Source organism: Notolepis coatsorum (assembly GCF_963971535.1).
Source record: "Notolepis coatsorum genome assembly, chromosome: 1".
In the NCBI taxonomy this organism is placed as follows: Eukaryota; Metazoa; Chordata; class Actinopteri; order Aulopiformes; family Paralepididae; genus Notolepis; species Notolepis coatsorum.
Genome location: NC_140165.1, coordinates 121,687,135 through 121,706,708, shown reverse-complemented (window position 1 = coordinate 121,706,708; position 19,574 = coordinate 121,687,135). Strand labels below are relative to the sequence as shown.

At 46.4% G+C, this 19,574-nt stretch overlaps 1 protein-coding gene across 1 annotated transcript; it reads right to left on the bottom strand.

The window, feature by feature from the left end:
- Positions 1–1,734: 1,734 nt before the first annotated feature.
- ak6 (adenylate kinase 6) lies at positions 1,735–19,246 on the bottom strand. The gene is made up of 5 exons (XM_084329144.1): positions 19,086–19,246; positions 15,183–15,275; positions 12,402–12,460; positions 5,302–5,447; positions 1,735–2,256 (listed from the first exon to the last, which is right to left on the bottom strand). Exons 1-5 carry the CDS (start codon positions 19,120–19,122, stop codon positions 2,067–2,069), a joined length of 525 nt encoding a protein of 174 aa, XP_084185270.1. The 5' UTR covers positions 19,123–19,246; the 3' UTR covers positions 1,735–2,066.
- Between the last annotated feature and the right edge of the window lie 328 nt (positions 19,247–19,574).

Genomic DNA, 19,574 nt, shown 5'->3' with positions numbered 1-19,574 from the left:
AAACATACCCACTGACTCCACCCTCCATACATGATAGTAAACATACCCACTGACTCCACCCTCCATACATGATGTGTACATGATAGTAAACATACCCACTGACTCCACCCTCCATACATGATGTGTACATGATAGTAAACATACCCACTGACTCCACCCTCCATACATGATGTGTACATGATAGTAAACATACCCACTGACTGACGCCTTCCTCCAATTCAAAGTGAAGTGAAATCGGAGATGGAGGTTTCTCGTTTGTTTCCCCTCAAAGATATTTTAGCATGTAGCCTACTGAGTGGTGGAAATATAATATATATATATATTTTTTTTTAAATACACAATACATGATTGCAGTTCAACTATATTGCTTTTAATAATGTGGTAATTTACACACGGTCAGTAGGTTGACTATTAATTAACAAGATACTCGATTCAATGAGCTAACTAACTAAACAGACAGTCCCAACCATATGGATATCAAATAAAACAAATAGGTGGTTGCAAAATGATTTTACGATGTCTACTTTCCCTACATTTCATTTTATTTAGTGAGACAAAGTCATTTGGCTCGAGATCAACACGCTAGTTTATGAATCTATTGGGGGGGAACAGAATTCCACTGACAATTAAACTAAACGTCCTACCCACTTTCAAAACCTCTCTCAAAGAGCACCTATGGGAGACTGCAATTCGAAACTGGCCCCTGTAAATGTCCTAAACCAACCCCCTCCAATGTAGTTACCCCCCCACCAATGTACAGTTTCTTCCCCCTCAAATGTATATACTCTTTTTAGACTTTTTGTACTCATAAACAGTACTGTATATTTGTAGATCTGGTATGTCATAAATGTCTAGATGTACCAGTACTGTCTATCTGTGTGTCGTGTGTGTGTCATATATGTTATGATGAATAGAAAATGGGGGACCCTGATGTAAACAAGACGAAAGTCTTTCTCTGGTCTGCATCCCCTTAACAATTGTGTGTATTGAGCTGTACTGTATTGTACCCATTCTGCAATGTTAATAAAATGTTCAATCAATCAGTCCGGGCAATTAACGTGTATGTTATTGATTAAAAACGGCATATCTCCTGACGGTATCGAAGTGATAGTTAGATTAAAGACAGTCGAATATTGCTTTCAATGTCAATGTAGTAATTTACACAAGATAAGTAGGTCAGGAGGTTGACTATCAATTGACAAGATACCCTGACTGTTGATTCAATGAGCTAACTGGGTTAGCAATGAGTTAACTGTTGGCTGGTATTCATATATAGTGGGCTATTCCATTTGCAGGTCTCTTGGCAAACTACATAAAAATTCAGCGAGACTCGACATTAGTGAATAATATACACAACTCTACATCTTACTTATACCACTCTTTTGAGCCATAACGTGAGGGCCGCCCAACCTCTCCTGTTTTTTTTTAAACAGACATATTATTTATTGGCGGTTTTTATGCATGATATGTCTATTATGGCTATAAAATAAACTGTAATTTGTTGACCTAGCTAAGGTATAAAAAAATTAAAATGGGTAGCCTAATATAACATTATTCTAGCTTTTAAAAAGTTAATCTTTTCAGCAATAAAACATTCAACAACATTACATTGTTCAGCTACATTTCTTTATGTTTATCGATACATTGGAATGCAATACATGCAAAGACACACATGAATTGTGCCTAATAATAATAACAACCATGAAACCAATCAACTAACTAATGAAGTTTAGCTTATTTTTTTTTTTTTTTTTTTTTAACATACAAGCTCCAGAAATATTAAAATTTCTCCAATACTTGTACATTCCCAAATTACAAAAATACTCTCCCGAAGAAATACAATGCTACTTTTGGAAATACCGTTCAGGGGGGGGGGGGGGGGGGGCAAAGAAGCCATTACCCACAAACATCTCCACATGTATGTGCATTTGCCAACTGTATCCATGTATTTTGCATCGTCTGTGACTGTGAAGTCGACTTAAAGTCCGTTAATGTTCTGTGAAATCCCCCAGGTACAGATGGGCGTGCGTCTTCCTTTGGCTGCACCACCCCTCCCTCCCCCCACTCTAGTTATTGTCCTTCATCCATCGCTCCATCCACTGGACGATCTGCTCCAGGTTGCGTTCCAGATCCTCGGGCTCGTTGCTGGGCAGCTGGTGCACTATCTCCACCTTGTAGGCCTCCATGGCCTCCTCATAGATGGTCTGGAAGATCTCACACTGCACGTTGTCCTGAAGCTTCTTACCCGCGTAGCCCCTGTCGTGGAGGGAGGGAGAGAGAGAGAGGGAGAGAGAGAGAGAGAGAGAGAGAGAGAGAGAGAGAGAGAGGGAGAGGGAGGGAGAGAGGGAGAGAGAGAGGGAGAGAGAGAGGGAGAGAGAGAGAGAGAGAGAGAGAGGGGGGAGGGAGAGAGAGAGAGAGGGGAGGGAGAGAGAGAGAGAGAGAGAGAGAGAGAGAGAGAGAGAGAGAGAGAAGAGAGAGAGAGAGAGAGAGAGAGGAGGGAGAGAGAGAGAGAGAGGGGGGAGGGAGGGGAGAGAGAGGGAGGGAGGGAGAGAGAGAGGAGGGAGGGTGAGGGAGAGAGAGGAGGGAGGGAGAGAGAGAGAGGAGGGAGGGAGAGAGAGAGAGAGGAAGGGAGGGAGGGAGAGAGAGAGGAAGGGAGAGGGAGGGAGAGAGAGAGAGAGGGAGAGAGAGGGGAGGGAGAGAGAGCGAGAGAGAGGGAGAGAGAGGGAGAGAGAGAGAGGGAGGGAGAGAGAGAGGGAGAGGGGATTGCGAGAGGGAGGGAGAGAGGGAATATCAGTGATGTCTGTCCAGAGTCCAGACCCTTTCACTTCCGCACTACCAACACTACACCTACTGTAGACCTCAGTATATTTTTACTGTATTTATTTACTGTATATTTTATTCCATTTTTATTCTATTTTACTCTACTCTTATCCTAGGCAACTTGATTTGATTTGTTGTATTATTCTAATTCGTGACCTGTTCTGTCTAAATGTTTAAATGTTGAGCGATTTGCAGTGTCAAATTTCCCACGGGATAATACAAGTATTTCTATTCTATTCTAAACGGTTAACCCTTTCACTGTGACAATACACAGAAGGTTAAGCCTTTACTATCACACTACTGACGGTAACCGTTGGTAGTGTGATAGTAAAGGGTTAACCTTCTGTAGTGTGGCAGTGAAAGGGTTAAAGCTGCTGTGGGTTAAGATCACGTGCCCGTGGTCAAATGCACACAAATGTAAATTTCATGTCAACACTGAAATGCTTACAATGGCGAATGGACATCATTTACATACTGTAGCACACACACCAATGCCTCCTTGTGCTTTCTGTGTATTATTAGTTCGTTTTTTTTTTATCCACTTTTTCTCCCATTTTCTATATTTTCTCCCATCCCAATTTCGTATCATCCAATTCAACCCTCCCCTGTCTCGAACGCTGTTTCTTGCCTCCCACAAGCCGGCTGCAATGTGGACTAAGTCATACATAGCACAAGTCCCCTCCGGTACTTTTTTTTTTTTTTAAACTTTGGCCATTCCCCTGGCTCTTTTATACGTTTATCGCATTTATTCTGGTCAAGGATGACCGACAGAAACAGGCTGAAAGGGTTCAGATGGGGGGGAAGACACTCTGGGAAAGGCACGGCTGCAGTCCGGGATTCGAACTCGCTAAACCCCAGATCCGTGACGAGCACGGTTGTCCCCGGCGCCGAAATAGCGCTCGAGGTACGTGGTGAGCTACTGGAGCTCCCCTTCCCCTCCGGTACTTGAGGTAACAGCAGTCGCATATTTTCACCTGCGCAGCTCGATCTCTCAGTGGCGAGGAGTAACGCGTGGGAGGCTCACGCTGCCCCCGACACTTCCTGATTCTACTGCGCAGGCGCACCAACCAACCTGTAGGAGTCGCTGTCCACAACGCCCGATCCCCACCCATCAGTTTCCCACCCCCTAATACGGCCAATGTGTATTAGTATGAACGACCAGCTAAACTGAAAGCAATGTGGAGCGCTGGGCTTGAACAGGCGAGCCCAGCGTCTCCGCATTCGTGGCGAGCGCCTTGCCCACTACGCCACGTAGCCACCCTTATTATTAGTTCGTTTTATAAGTATTAATAATAATAATACACTTTATTTCTATGGCACCTTTCATACAAAAATTGCAGCCCAAAGTGCTTCACAGCAGTGATGTAGACACAAAATAGACATAGGCATAAAATTAGCATAACATTATTATAGAAATGAGCAGCAAATTTATACTAAAACCTCCAGAAAGAATTTTAATAGATTTCTGACATTAAAATCTATAAAAGGTTTCTGACAAAATAAAAACAATGCATAAAGTGCAGACATAAAACAAGTATAAAAATGACAGAACAGTGCAAAAAAAAAAAAAAAAAAATGCTCTCATTTACATAAATGAGCATAAATTAGAGAAGAATTGTGCAATGCAATAACATAGTTCTCATCTACAGTACACAAATGAGTCCAAACAGCTGTTCCATAGCGTTGGTCCTTGTGCTAAGCTAGGCTAGCTGCTCCCTACTGCTTCCAGTCCTTGTGCTAAGCTAGGCTAGCTGCTCCCTACTGCTTCCAGTCCTTGTGCTAAGCTAGGCTAGCTGCTCCCTACTGCTTCCAGTCCTTGTGCTAAGCTAGGCTAGCCTGTACCTGGACCTCTCTCTGGGGGCTACTGGACAGAGATTAAATCGATCTTCTTGTCCGACTCTGGATTTCCCAAAGTGTTACTTTAAATCGCCGATAATCACAGTAGTGTAGTGACCATTGTTAGTGGTCCCATCCTGACCAGCCACAGCCATCATGTACCGCCCTCTGCCTTGTGGCTACTGCCATCTCCTGGGCTGTACCGTTCTCTAGAAGGCCATGGAGGCTCCAGTATGTAGGGATGGGGATCGAATCCTGTACTTTTAAGGGTATCGACCGAATCACGTCGGTACTAGAGAGGACCGATTCACGTGAGAGCCACCGGTGACACATTTCGGTATTGCAAAAAAAATAATAACGAAAAACACGCTTACCTAGGATTTGACTTGATTAAACAACAAAGCAGTCAAGCGGAAATGGCAAGTGGGGTTACTTTACAAAGCTAGATGCAGATAACGCTCGCTGAAATATTATATATTATATATAAATTAACAAATTGTTCTAAATAAATAATCGGAAGTTTGAACAGGTAGGTAGATAAAATTTTTGCGACTAAAATACAGAAAAAAGGTACCGTTGGGTACCGGTATCGATTCAAAGGTACCGGTATCGGTGTGAATGTGAACGGTACCCAACCCCAAGTACCTGCTCTCCAGACGGTTGTAGAGGTTGGTGTTGTCGGTGCGGAGGACGAAAACGATGTGGAACCATCGCTCAGGGAAGAAGTCACAGCCGTGGTAGTCCACGATCACACCGCCCTCCACCATCTGGTCGTCGAGCTCATCTATCACCTGTGTGATCACAAAACAAATACAATCAATAAGCACAATGGCTATCAGGGATTGTCTGCAGTCGACAAACTGCTGTAGATGCATCACGATTAATCAAATAAAAAGATTACAAAAAGAAACTTGATGAAAAAAAATTACTGCATCGACATTTCATTGGTGGCAGTCAAATGTTCCAAAGCATCTTGTACGTATTTTGCCAAAAATACTAAAGAAGAAGAAGGATTTCATTCAGAAGCACGAAGGTTGTTCATACATGCTCTAAAAAGACATGTGTTCAAATGTTGCTTTAGCTTGATGTGCATTCACGGGGAAAATAACATTTAAATGTTCAATTGTCTGGTTTATTTTAAATTAATCGTTCAAATTAAATAAATGGATGAATCGATGACTTAAATAATCATTAGTAGCAGCTCTAGACATGTCATTCTCTAAAATGTCATTTTTAAGTTTCTTTCTTCCTTTTTAAAAATCATATCTAATGTTTTTGAGAATAATGTTTCATTTTGATTTCATGTTCTGTGTGGGATGCAGCCTGCCTGTACTCTCTCATGTCTCCCTCTGGTGGTCAGTTTAAATATTGAACGTTCCCTCCATCATATTTAATTGACTAGAAGTTAAAGGGGAGATGAAGCGTTAAACAATATGAGCCTAGTTTGTTTGTCGTGTACCTTGGGTAAGACATGGTCCTATAATCAAATGTGAAATCCTGCTTATTTGTCTGAAAACTCAAATGTAATTTCCCCGTTTTTGCCATGGGCGCCGCCATTTTAGATTTTGCTGGATGGTGACGTCACGGTGATGGTTTGGGCTGCGTGTATGCCTTCTACAACGCTGTTCCGTTTCCGCGTTGCCGTTTTGCGCTCTGATTGGCCGCTGAAGCACGCCCCCCCGAGTGACGCGCAAACAGCCAGCAGCACTGCAGCTTCACCCAGCTCTAGTTCTAACAGCCAGCAGCACTGCAGCTTCACCCAGCTCTAGTTCAAACAGCCAGCAGCACTGCAGCTTCACCCAGCTCTAGTTCTAACAGCCCGCAGCACTGCAGCTTCACCCAGCTCTAGTTCTAACAGCCAGCAGCACTGCAGCTTCACCCAGCTCTAGTTCTAACAGCCAGCAGCACTGCAGCTTCACCCAGCTCTAGTTCTAACAGCCAGCAGCACTGCAGCTTCACCCAGCTCTAGTTCTAACAGCCAGCAGCACTGCAGCTTCACCCAGCTCTAGTTCTAACAGCCAGCAGCCCTGCAGCTTCACCCAGCTCTAGTTCTAACAGCCAGCAGCACTGCAGCTTCACCCAGCTCTAGTTCTAACAGCCAGCAGCGCTGCAGCTTCACCCAGCTCTAGTTCTAACAGCCAGCAGCGCTGCAGCTTCACCCAGCTCTAGTTCTAACAGCCAGCAGCGCTGCAGCTTCACCCAGCTCTAGTTCTAACAGCCAGCAGCGCTGCAGCTTCACCCAGCTCTAGTTCTAACAGCCAGCAGCACTGCAGCTTCACCCAGCTCTAGTTCTAACAGCCAGCAGCACTGCAGCTTCACCCAGCTCTAGTTCAAACAGCCAGCAGCACTGCAGCTTCACCCAGCTCTAGTTCTAACAGCCCGCAGCACTGCAGCTTCACCCAGCTCTAGTTCTAACAGCCAGCAGCACTGCAGCTTCACCCAGCTCTAGTTCTAACAGCCAGCAGCACTGCAGCTTCACCCAGCTCTAGTTCTAACAGCCAGCAGCACTGCAGCTTCACCCAGCTCTAGTTCTAACAGCCAGCAGCACTGCAGCTTCACCCAGCTCTAGTTCTAACAGCCAGCAGCACTGCAGCTTCACCCAGCTCTAGTTCTAACAGCCAGCAGCACTGCAGCTTCACCCAGCTCTAGTTCTAACAGCCCGCAGCCCTGCAGCTTCACCCAGCTCTAGTTCTAACAGCCAGCAGCCCTGCAGCTTCACCCAGCTCTAGTTCTAACAGCCAGCAGCACTGCAGCTTCACCCAGCTCTAGTTCAAACAGCCAGCAGCACTGCAGCTTCACCCAGCTCTAGTTCTAACAGCCAGCAGCACTGCAGCTTCACCCAGCTCTAGTTCTAACAGCCAGCAGCACTGCAGCTTCACCCAGCTCTAGTTCTAACAGCCAGCAGCACTGCAGCTTCACCCAGCTCTAGTTCTAACAGCCAGCAGCTCTGCAGCTTCACCCAGCTCTAGTTCTAACAGCCAGCAGCACTGCAGCTTCACCCAGCTCTAGTTCTAACAGCCAGCAGCACTGCAGCTTCACCCAGCTCTAGTTCTAACAGCCAGCAGCACTGCAGCTTCACCCAGCTCTAGTTCTAACAGCCCGCAGCACTGCAGCTTCACCCAGCTCTAGTTCTAACAGCCAGCAGCACTGCAGCTTCACCCAGCTCTAGTTCTAACAGCCAGCAGCACTGCAGCTTCACCCAGCTCTAGTTCTAACAGCCAGCAGCACTGCAGCTTCACCCAGCTCTAGTTCTAACAGCCCGCAGCACTGCAGCTTCACCCAGCTCTAGTTCTAACAGCCCGCAGCCCTGCAGCTTCACCCAGCTCTAGTTCTAACAGCCAGCAGCCCTGCAGCTTCACCCAGCTCTAGTTCTAACAGCCAGCAGCGCTGCAGCTTCACCCAGCTCTAGTTCTAACAGCCAGCAGCGCTGCAGCTTCACCCAGCTCTAGTTCTAACAGCCAGCAGCACTGCAGCTTCACCCAGCTCTAGTTCTAACAGCCAGCAGCACTGCAGCTTCACCCAGCTCTAGTTCTAACAGCCAGCAGCACTGCAGCTTCACCCAGCTCTAGTTCTAACAGCCAGCAGCACTGCAGCTTCACCCAGCTCTAGTTCTAACAGCCAGCAGCACTGCAGCTTCACCCAGCTCTAGTTCTAACAGCCAGCAGCACTGCAGCTTCACCCAGCTCTAGTTCTAACAGCCAGCAGCACTGCAGCTTCACCCAGCTCTAGTTCTAACAGCCAGCAGCACTGCAGCTTCACCCAGCTCTAGTTCTAACAGCCAGCAGCACTGCAGCTTCACCCAGCTCTAGTTCTAACAGCCAGCAGCTCTGCAGCTTCACCCAGCTCTAGTTCTAACAGCCAGCAGCACTGCAGCTTCACCCAGCTCTAGTTCTAACAGCCAGCAGCACTGCAGCTTCACCCAGCTCTAGTTCTAACAGCCAGCAGCGCTGCAGCTTCACCCAGCTCTAGTTCTAACAGCCAGCAGCGCTGCAGCTTCACCCAGCTCTAGTTCTAACAGCCAGCAGCGCTGCAGCTTCACCCAGCTCTAGTTCTAACAGCCAGCAGCACTGCAGCTTCACCCAGCTCTAGTTCTAACAGCCAGCAGCACTGCAGCTTCACCCAGCTCTAGTTCTAACAGCCAGCAGCACTGCAGCTTCACCCAGCTCTAGTTCTAACCAACTGTGAAAAGCCCCAACTTGACACATGGAGATCAACCCCGAGGTTGGAAAATCACTTAGATTTCGTAAATATTTACCCGTTTCTCATACGGTTAACGATTCAGAAACAATCATTGCTCATCTCCGTGTGTTTATGTCGTTGCAGATGCTCAACAAGGTGGGTTTGATGCTCAGTCATGGCGGCGAAAGTGTCTTTATTATTTTGATTAGTTAACGTCATCATTAGTAGGTAAGTTATGAAGTCATTGTTTATCATAAATCCAACAGCATGACTGGCTCGTCTATTCTGTGCTAGATCAAGACACTATTTCAATAATGGATGACGGTGAAAGCATACACGCCACCGAGAACAGTTAGTACTCTGTAGATATAACGTCAGCTAGCGAGGTTGCTTGTCCACGGTAGCCCCTCCCTGTCCTCCCTGAGCTCGCTTTAGGACACCTGCGTTACCGTTTGACAGGTATTTTCTATATATATAGTGTTTTATTGTTCGCCCGTATATGCTTCTTGTATCGCCGCTGCTTACAGCGCGCATTGGAACGGAGACAAAGTTATACCGTTAGTTTTGTATACAGCCGAGCCACTCAACACATATTGAACGGAAAAAAAGATAACCGTTAGCTGTTGGATAATAAAAGTGAGAAGAGAGAGGTGTTTTGCTACAGCGCTGTGGTGGTAACGTTAGTGCCGTTATTAGTTGGAAACGGTGTTGTGGTGTTGCCAAGGGAGAGGAGGAATACCATACTCCCACATCGATCTGCCGACGGCGACGGGCAGAAGATAACGGAGAAAGAAGAGACGTTTAGACTGAGTTCGGTTGAGGCTGAACTCATATAGCAACCAACAGACTTTAGGTGATAGCCTAATCTATACCTTTCTGTTGAACTAATTCTAATCATTAATCATTCTGGACCTTCAGAACATGCAGTATTATTAATTTGCTCAAATGTCGTGGCCTCACGGTGCCAACTGCAGGTCTCGCCATCTCAGGTGCCAACTGCAGGTCTCGCCATCTCAAAGATGACGGAGCATACATATGCAGCATCCCCCTGTTGGGGTTGCTCAATGCTGTAAAATATTACATAATGTGTTTTTATGAATAACGATATTTGAGGAGCCTAATAACATTACTACAGCGTGCTGCAGGTAGTAGTAGCTAGGTACATGGGAGACTGCGGGCGAAACCATCTCCGTGACGTCAGCAACAAAATGGCGGCGCACATGTTGATAAATGCTACATAAATGGACATAACAAATCGTTTTTTCTTAGAAATGGCTTATTTTTATAACGTGATTTTTTTCTGTGGTTTATCTAAATACTAATTTGATGCTATGTTTGTATCGCTATGCTTCATCTCCCCTTTAAGCCCAGTGAGAGAATGGAACAGAATGACTATTCTAGCCTGAAATCACAACAAATTGCCTCAATGGGCTTCACAGAACAAGTACAGTAGTAAAGAAAGCGAAGCAGCGCCTCTACCACCTGAGACAGTTAAGGAAGTTCAGAGTATCGGGGAAGATACTCCAGTCCTTCTACTCAGGAGCTGTAGAGAGCATCTTGACCGGAAACATCACTGCCTGGTATGGAAACAGCACGGCACAGGACAAGAAGGCCCTACAGAGAGTGGTGCGCTCAGCCGAGCGTACCACGGGTATTGCGCTACCTACCCTGCAGGTTCTATACAACAAGAGGTGCAAATCCAGAGCCTGCAGAATAATGAAAGACCCCCACCACCCCAATAACAGCCTGTTCCAGCTGCTGAGGTCAGGCAGACGCCTGCGAACTCCAGCTACTAGGACGGAGAGGCTTAGGTTCAGCTTCTTCCCCCAGGCCATCAGAGCCTTGAACAATGAACATTGAGAGCCACAGAAACTGAACTATCCACACACAAGCACACACAAGCACACACACGACACGCACGCTGAGCACGCTCACACACTAGCAGCCACTTTAACACTCATGCCGCACACACGCACACTTATGGCCAAGAGGAAAGGCCACTTTAAATTAGTATAACATCAGGAACAGTGTATTGCACTACTAAAGCTACCTAGCATGTCCTATATGCTCTGTAAATACTATGTACAGATACCGAGATGTCACACCATGTTACCTGTTTATTGCACTGTTGTTTTTATTGGATTCTATTATATGTTGTACCACTGTATTTTATTGGATTCTATTATATGTTGTACCACTGTATTGCACATCGTCGCGGGCAAGACCTGCCGCATTTCATTGTATACCTGTATGCCGTGACAATTAAAACTCTTGACTTGACACATCACAATAGATCCACAATAACAACAACCACCATAAAATCCACAAAGTTTCACACTCTTCATTGTTACAATTTTTAACACTATTACACCATATTCTTATCTATTTATTTGTACCTCATTGTACTTTAGTTTGTATATTGTTGTATAGTGTTTGGACTTTATTATTTTTACTTTTTACTGTATGAAGCACAATCTCAGGGGGCTCGTACAGAACCAAGCGTTTCACTGTAATGTACATGTGAAAAATAAAACAAAACTTGTTATCTGCCCTCCTACAGTATAAACAGCTATGGAATAACTAGATCTTCTCAGACTGGGGGTCCCTGGACTCGGGTTGGGGGTCCTCGACACCAAAAAGGTTGAGAGCCACTGCTCTACCGCCACCTACTGTTAGAATGGTGTATATTCATGAAGCCGTATTGATTGTCATTCGGGTATTTCCGGTCTACTAACCACAATGTAATGTACAGGGCGCACTTCTTCTGTGGTCACCTGTTATTTTACTCGTACATTAAAAAGGTGCTAAATCATCGCACCTCTGTCCGGGCCTTCCGACACACTAACCCTAACCCATTTACGCGGCTGCTCGGGCCCTTCTAAGGTGTCTCTCCTCCACATTGCCTGTGGTGCATTTTTTCCTATTGCTAGGTTTTAGTGAGTTTTTCCTTACCTTCGCGTGGGGTATCTCTGGGAGTGTTGCATTTATTTAAAAATGTTTGGACTTTATGGTGTTTTTAGTTTTGTTCTTGATTTATTGTGATGTTTCTTCTTGACTTGTTTAAAGAAGACGTGTCCGGCCCATGGGGACATTAACGTGTGTCGTCGGGCCTTAAAGAAGACGTGTCCGGCCCATGGGGACATTAACGTGTGTCGTCGGGCCTTAAAGAAGACGTGTTTGGCCCATGGGGACATTAACGTGTGTTGTCGGGCCTTAAAGAAGACGTGTCCGGCCCATGGGGACATTAACGTGTGTCGTCGGGCCTTAAAGAAGACGTGTCCGGCCCATGGGGACATTAACGTGTGTCGTCGGGCCTTAAAGAAGACGTGTCCGGCCCATGGGGACATTAACGTGTGTTGTCGGGCCTTAAAGAAGACGTGTCCGGCCCATGGGGACATTAACGTGTGTCGTCGGGCCTTAAAGAAGACGTGTCCGGCCCATGGGGACATTAACGTGTGTTGTCGGGCCTTAAAAATACATTTGATTTGATTTGTGTAAAAGGGGCTAATGACTGGTTGTTAATTTACAGTCCAGATGAGCATCAATGCCGGACGTTGTGCACTCACCCGATCCTCATCCAGAACTGGACACTGGTACTCTTCATCAAAGCCATCAAAAAGCTGCCCTACAGAGAAAACAAGTATTATTGTTATGAACATCTCTGCTAAAGGAGTCTGCAAACTGTGCCATTTCAATACGTGTTCTCCCTCTCTCTCATAATTGAATGACTCACACCTATGACTGTGACTTGAAATACATGAGCAAGAGAAAGAAAAGAGAGCTGAAGCGAGGGAGACAAACGGAGAAAAGAGAATGAAAAAAAAAATATATATATATATATATATATATATAATTCATATAGCTAAGTGAGTACATTTCAACTTAGGAGTGAGTTTACACCAAGGGGCCATTACGTGGTTTCAACCTCATTAGAGCGGCAGGACAGCATTCTGAATTAAAAGAGTTAAAAATGTCGATCCACTTGTTGCAATAATAAATAATAAAAACACAAAGTGTCTAAAAAACATCAACCTTCGTCTGTGATAGTCTATCCCAATAATAGACAAACAAAATGCAATATTAATTTACAAACAAAATGCAATATTAATTTACAAATCAAATAACTAGACACGATCAAAAACCTGTGCTCTTCCTCCATTTGGCAATACCCGAGTCAAACAAATCCCACCGATGACCCCGACCTGACACAAGGACAGTGGCACTGCTCCCTCTAGTGGTGGGAGGTTTACAAAACAACTCAATGAAACATGACACAAATGGCTCTTACACCACAGTTGCTATTGCATGTCCATATTTGTGTTTCATTACACATAATTTTTTTTTATCCACTTTTTCTCCCATTTTCTATATTTTCTCCCATCCCAATTTCGTATCATCCAATTCAACCCTCCCCTGTCACGAACGCTGTTTCTTGCCTCCCACAAGCCGGCTGCAATGTGGACTAAGTCATACATAGCACGAGTCCCCTCCGGTACTTGAGGTAACAGCAGTCGCATCTTTTCACCTGCGCAGCTCGATCTCTCAGTGGCGAGGAGTAACGCGTGGGAGGCTCACGCTGCCCCAGACACTTCCTGATTCTACTGCGCAGGCGCACCAACCGACCTGTAGGAGTCGCTGTCCACAACGCCCGATCCCCACCCATCAGTTTCCCACCCTCTAATACTGCCAATTGTATTAGTACGGACGACCAGCCAAACTGAAAACAATGTGGAGCGCTGGGCTCGAACACGCGAACCCAGCGTCTCCACATTGGTGGCGAGTGCCTTGCCCACTACACCACCTAGCCGCCCTCATTACACATAAATTGTACATACTTACCAACTGTTTGGCCTGTTTTATAGCAACACTACTATCACAACATCTAAGAAGGGAGATCCCCCCGCCTTTGAACGGCCCTTCGAAGGTTTCTCTCCTCCACATTGCCTGTGGTGCTTTTTTCATATTGCTAGGTTTTTAGTGAGTTTTTCCATACCTTCGTGTGGGGTATGTCTGGGAGTGTTTTATTTATTTATTTGACATTTTATTTTGGATTTCATGGTGTTTTTTTTGTTTTGTTCTTGATTTATTGTGATGTTTCTTCTTGACTTGTTTAAAGAGGACGTGTCCGGCCCATGGGGACATTAACGTGTGTCGTCGGGCCTTAAAGAAGACGTGTCCGGCCCATGGGGACATTAACGTGTGTTGTCAGGCCTTAAAGAAGACGTGTCCGGCCCATGGGGACATTAACGTGTGTTGTCGGGCCTTAAAGAAGACGTGTCCGGCCCATGGGGACATTAAGGTGTGTTGTCGGGCCTTAAAGAAGACGTGTCCGGCCCATGGGGACATTAACGTGTGTCGTCGGGCCTTAAAGAAGACGTGTCCGGCCCATGGGGACATTAACGTGTGTTGTCGGGCCTTAAAGAAGACGTGTCCGGCCCATGGGGACATTAACGTGTGCCGTCGGGCCTTAAAGAAGACGTGTCCGGCCCATGGGGACATTAGCGTGTGTTGTCGGGCCTTAAAGAAGACGTGTCCGGCCCATGGGGACATTAACGTGTGTCGTCGGGCCTTAAAGAAGACGTGTCCGGCCCATGGGGACATTAACGTGTGTTGTCGGGCCTTAAAGAAGACGTGTCCGGCCCATGGGGACATTAACGTGTGTTGTCGGTCCTTAAAGAAGACGTGTCCGGCCCATGGGGACATTAACGTGTGTTGTCGGGCCTTAAAGAAGACGTGTCCGGCCCATGGGGACATTAACATGTGTCGTCGGGCCTTAAAGAAGACGTGTCCGGCCCATGGGGACATTAAGGTGTGTCGTCGGGCCTTAAAGAAGACGTGTCCGGTCCATGGGGACATTAACGTGTGTTGTCGGGCCTTAAAGAAGACGTGTCCGGTCCATGGGGACATTAACGTGTGTTGTCGGGCCTTAAAGAAGACGTGTCCGGTCCATGGGGACATTAACGTGTGTTGTCGGGCCTTAAAGAAGACGTGTCCGGCCCCATGGGGACATTAACGTGTGTTGTCGGGCCTTAAAGAAGACGTGTCCGGCCCATGGGGACCTTGCTGTGCCAGCTCCCCAACACCCTCTCACCTTGCTGTGCCAGCTCCCCAACACCCGCTCACCTTGCTGTGCCAGCTCCCCAACACCCGCTCACCTTGCTGTGCCAGCTCCCCAACACCCGCTCACCTTGCTGTGCCAGCTCCCCAACACCCGCTCACCTTGCTGTGCCAGCTCCCCAACACCCTCTCACCTTGCTGTGCCAGCTCCCCAACACCCGCTCACCTTGCTGTGCCAGCTCCCCAACACCCTCTCACCTTGCTGTGCCAGCTCCCCAACACCCGCTCACCTTGCTGTGCCAGCTCCCCAACGTTGACGTAGGTCAGTCCCGTCTTCTGAGCCAACTCTTTTCCCAGGGTGGTTTTCCCAACACCAGGGGTCCCTGTTTGAAGTAAAGAGGATTTTTAGAGGCGATGGTGTCTCAGGAGGTAGAGCGGGTCGTCTGGTAATCAGAAGGTTAGGGTTAGACAGTGTCTCAGGAGGTAGAGTCTGGTAATCAGAAGGTCAGGGTTAGACAGTGTCTCAGGAGGTAGAGCGGGTCGTCTGGTAATCAGAAGGTTAGGGTTAGACAGTGGCTCAGGAGGTAGAGCGGGCGTCTGGTAATCAGAAGGTTAGGGTTAGACAGTGTCTCAGGAGGTAGAGCAGGTCGTCTGGTAATCAGAAGGTTAGGGTTAGACAGTGTCTCAGGAGGTAGAGCAGGTCGTCTGGTAATCAGAAGGTTAGTGTTAGACAGTGTCTCAGGAGGTAGAGTCTGGTAATCAGAAGGTTAGGGTTAGACAGTGGCTCAGGAGGTAGAGCGGGCGTCTGGTAATCAGAAGGTTAGGGTTAAACAGTGGCTCAGGAGGTAGAGCGGGTCGTCTGGTAATCAGAAGGTTAGGGTTAGACAGTGGCTCAGGAGGTAGAGCGGGCGTCTGGTAATCAGAAGGTTAGGGTTAGACAGTGTCTCAGGAGGTAGAGTCTGGTAATCAGAAGGTTAGGGTTAGACAGTGGCTCAGGAGGTAGAGCAGGTCGTCTGGTAATCAGAAGGTTAGGGTTAGACAGTGGCTCAGGAGGTAGAGCAGGTCATCTGGTAATCAGAAGGTTAGGGTTAGACAGTGTCTCAGGAGGTAGAGCAGATCGTCTGGTAATCAGAAGGTTAGGGTTAGACAGTGTCTCAGGAGGTAGAGCAGGTCGTCTGGTAATCAGAAGGTTAGTGTTAGACAGTGGCTCAGGAGGTAGAGCAGGTCGTCTGGTAATCAGAAGGTTAGGGTTGGACAGTGTCTCAGGAGGTAGAGCTGGTCGTCTGGTAATCAGAAGGTTAGGGTTAGACAGTGTCTCAGGAGGTAGAGCAGGTCGTCTGGTAATCAGAAGGTTAGGGTTAGACAGTGTCTCAGGAGGTAGAGTCTGGTAATCAGAAGGTTAGTGTTAGACAGTGTCTCAGGAGGTAGAGCGGTCGTCTGGTAATCAGAAGGTTAGGGTTAGACAGTGTCTCAGGAGGTAGAGCAGGTCGTCTGGTAATCAGAAGGTTAATGTTAGACAGTGGCTCAGGAGGTAGAGCAGGTCGTCTGGTAATCAGAAGGTTAGTGTTAGACAGTGGCTCAGGAGGTAGAGCGGGCGTCTGGTAATCAGAAGGTTAGGGTTAGACAGTGGCTCAGGAGGTAGAGCAGTCGTCTGGTAATCAGAAGGTTAGCGTTAGACAGTGTCTCAGGAGGTAGAGCTGGTCGTCTGGTAATCAGAAGGTTAGTTTCAAGTTCAAGTTTCTTTAATAGTTGTCATACAGAAGTACAGAATACTTTCATACAAAATGCTTCTTACTGTTACGCTCCAGAGACTGTGCTAGACAAGATAGTATCAAATAACATAGTATAGCATGTAATTTAGAAGAAGAAAATGAGGTCACAGTGTTCGGTATAGACATATGTACAATGTTCTGAGTTACCATATAATATACAATACTATGCAGTGTACTAATGTACAGTACTATATAGTGCAAAGCAGAAATGGGATGAGGTACAATTTAGGTACAAGGTTAGGGTTAGACAGTGTCTCAGGAGGTAGAGCGGTCATCTGGTAATCAGAAGGTTAGGGTTAGACAGTGTCTCAGGAGGTAGAGCGGTCATCTGGTAATCAGAAGGTTAGGGTTAGACAGTGTCTCAGGAGGTAGAGCGGTCATCTGGTAATCAGAAGGTTAGGGTTAGACAGTGGCTCAGGAGGTAGAGCAGGTCGTCTGGTAATCAGAAGGTTAGGGTTAGACAGTGTCTCAGGAGGTAGAGCGGTCATCTGGTAATCAGAAGGTTAGGGTTAGACAGTGTCTCAGGAGGTAGAGCGGTCATCTGGTAATCAGAAGGTTAGGGTTAGACAGTGTCTCAGGAGGTAGAGCGGTCATCTGGTAATCAGAAGGTTAGGGTTAGACAGTGGCTCAGGAGGTAGAGCAGGTCGTCTGGTAATCAGAAGGTTAGGGTTAGACAGTGTCTCAGGAGGTAGAGCGGTCATCTGGTAATCAGAAGGTTAGGGTTAGACAGTGGCTCAGGAGGTAGAGCGGTCATCTGGTAATCAGAAGGTTAGGGTTAGACAGTGGCTCAGGAGGTAGAGCGGTCGTCTGGTAATCAGAAGGTTAGGGTTAGACAGTGGCTCAGGAGGTAGAGCGGTCGTCTGGTAATCAGAAGGTTAGCGTTAGACAGTGTCTCAGGAGGTAGAGCAGGTCGTCTGGTAATCAGAAGGTTAGGGTTAGACAGTGGCTCAGGAGGTAGAGTCTGGTAATCAGAAGGTTAGGGTTAGACAGTGGCTCAGGAGGTAGAGCGGTCGTCTGGTAATCAGAAGGTTAGCGTTAGACAGTGTCTCAGGAGGTAGAGCAGGTCGTCTGGTAATCAGAAGGTTAGCGTTAGACAGTGTCTCAGGAGGTAAAGCGGTCATCTGGTAATCAGAAGTTTAGGGTTAGACAGTGTCTCAGGAGGTAGAGCAGGTCGTCTGGTAATCAGAAGGTTAGGGTTAGACAGTGTCTCAGGAGGTAGAGTCTGGTAATCAGAAGGTTAGGGTTAGACAGTGGCTCAGGAGGTAGAGCAGGTCGTCTGGTAATCAGAAGGTTCCCGGTTGGATTCCAGCTCAACATGGGAACGTGTCCGAACTTAGTTTCCTTGAGCAAGACACTTGACTTGACAGGTTGACACCTTGCATGGTCGACTTAGTGGTCGCCTCCGCCATCAGTGTGTGAATGTGTGAGTGAACGGGTGAATGTGAGGCATCATTTGTATTTAAAGCACTTTGGATAACAGCAGGAATTCTACAGCTCAAACATCTCAAAACAAACTGGTCAGACTACTGCTTGACCTGACTCCTAGAACCCACCTCACCCCTGCCCACTTTGACAACCTAGGATGGCTTAGAGTAGACGACAGAGTACAGCAACCTGCAATGGGCCTGGTCTACAAGATACACTACACGACCAAGGTACCCATGTACATGTCAAAATACTTCCCAAAGGTCAGTGAATACCACGATCACAACACCAGAGGGAGCTCCACAAATCATGTTAAACCCAGATTCGGCTCAAACAAGGGACTAAACACGTTTCGCAATTATGCCACATCAATGTGGAACGCCCTACCCAAAGCTGTAAAGGAATGTGAATCACTACCCACTTTCAAAACCACTCTCAAAGAACACCTACAGGAGACTGCAATTCGAAACTGGCCCCTACAAATGTCCTAACCCAGTTGTACAGTAAAGACCAACTATGGCTTTGTCAGTATTCCAATGTACAGTGCCCCCCCCCCCCCCCTCTAACCAACCGCCCCCCCCCCCCCACCTCCAATGTACAGCCCCACCCAACCCCACCCCACCTACCCAACCTCCTCCAATGTACAGTTTCTACGTCAAATGATATACTCTTTTTCTGGATTTTTTTGTATCACAAACAGTACTGTATTTGCAAATCTGGTATGTCATAAATGTATAGATGTAGCAGTACTGTCTAATCTGTATGTCGTGTATGTCATATGATGAATTGAAAATGGGGGACCCTGATGTAAACAAGACGAAAGTCTTTCTCTGGTCTGCATCCCCTTAACAATTGTATGTATTGAGCCGTACTGTACCCATTCTGCAATCTGTTAATAAACGTTTCAATCAATCAATCAATCAATCAATCAATCAATCAATCACGTTTCAGTGGAAGCTTTGTAAACAAGTCTGTCCGTGAAGAGGGTTGTCTCACCTGTCAGGAGGATGTTTGGACGCTTCGTTATTTTCATGTCTGGACTAGTTATAATAATAATAATGTATAATAATGTATAATAATAATAATGTGTGGAGTTGATGTGATGATGATCGCAGCTAGCATGCAGTTAACTGAACATGTGAACACGTGATGACCGTCTGTCGCGGGACTGTGACGTCAGTGTGACGCGCCTCGCATGGAGACGGACCCTGTTTTAAAGGGAACACGCTCGTTAGATATTAAATACACTCCTATGTTCATAACTTCTTACGTTGCAGATTTGTCCGAAACAAACGTTTAAGTTAAGGAAAAGTGAGAGACTTTTTTTTTTTTAATAAATCACACGGCCAAACAAAAAAAAAGGTAACGTTACTCAGAATAGCTTACTTGATCATAATGTAACGTAACGAAGCTGATGCTGGTAGTAGCACTGAAGTTAGCTCACCACCAACTTTGTTAAAACATGTATTTATGTATTTCTCTACA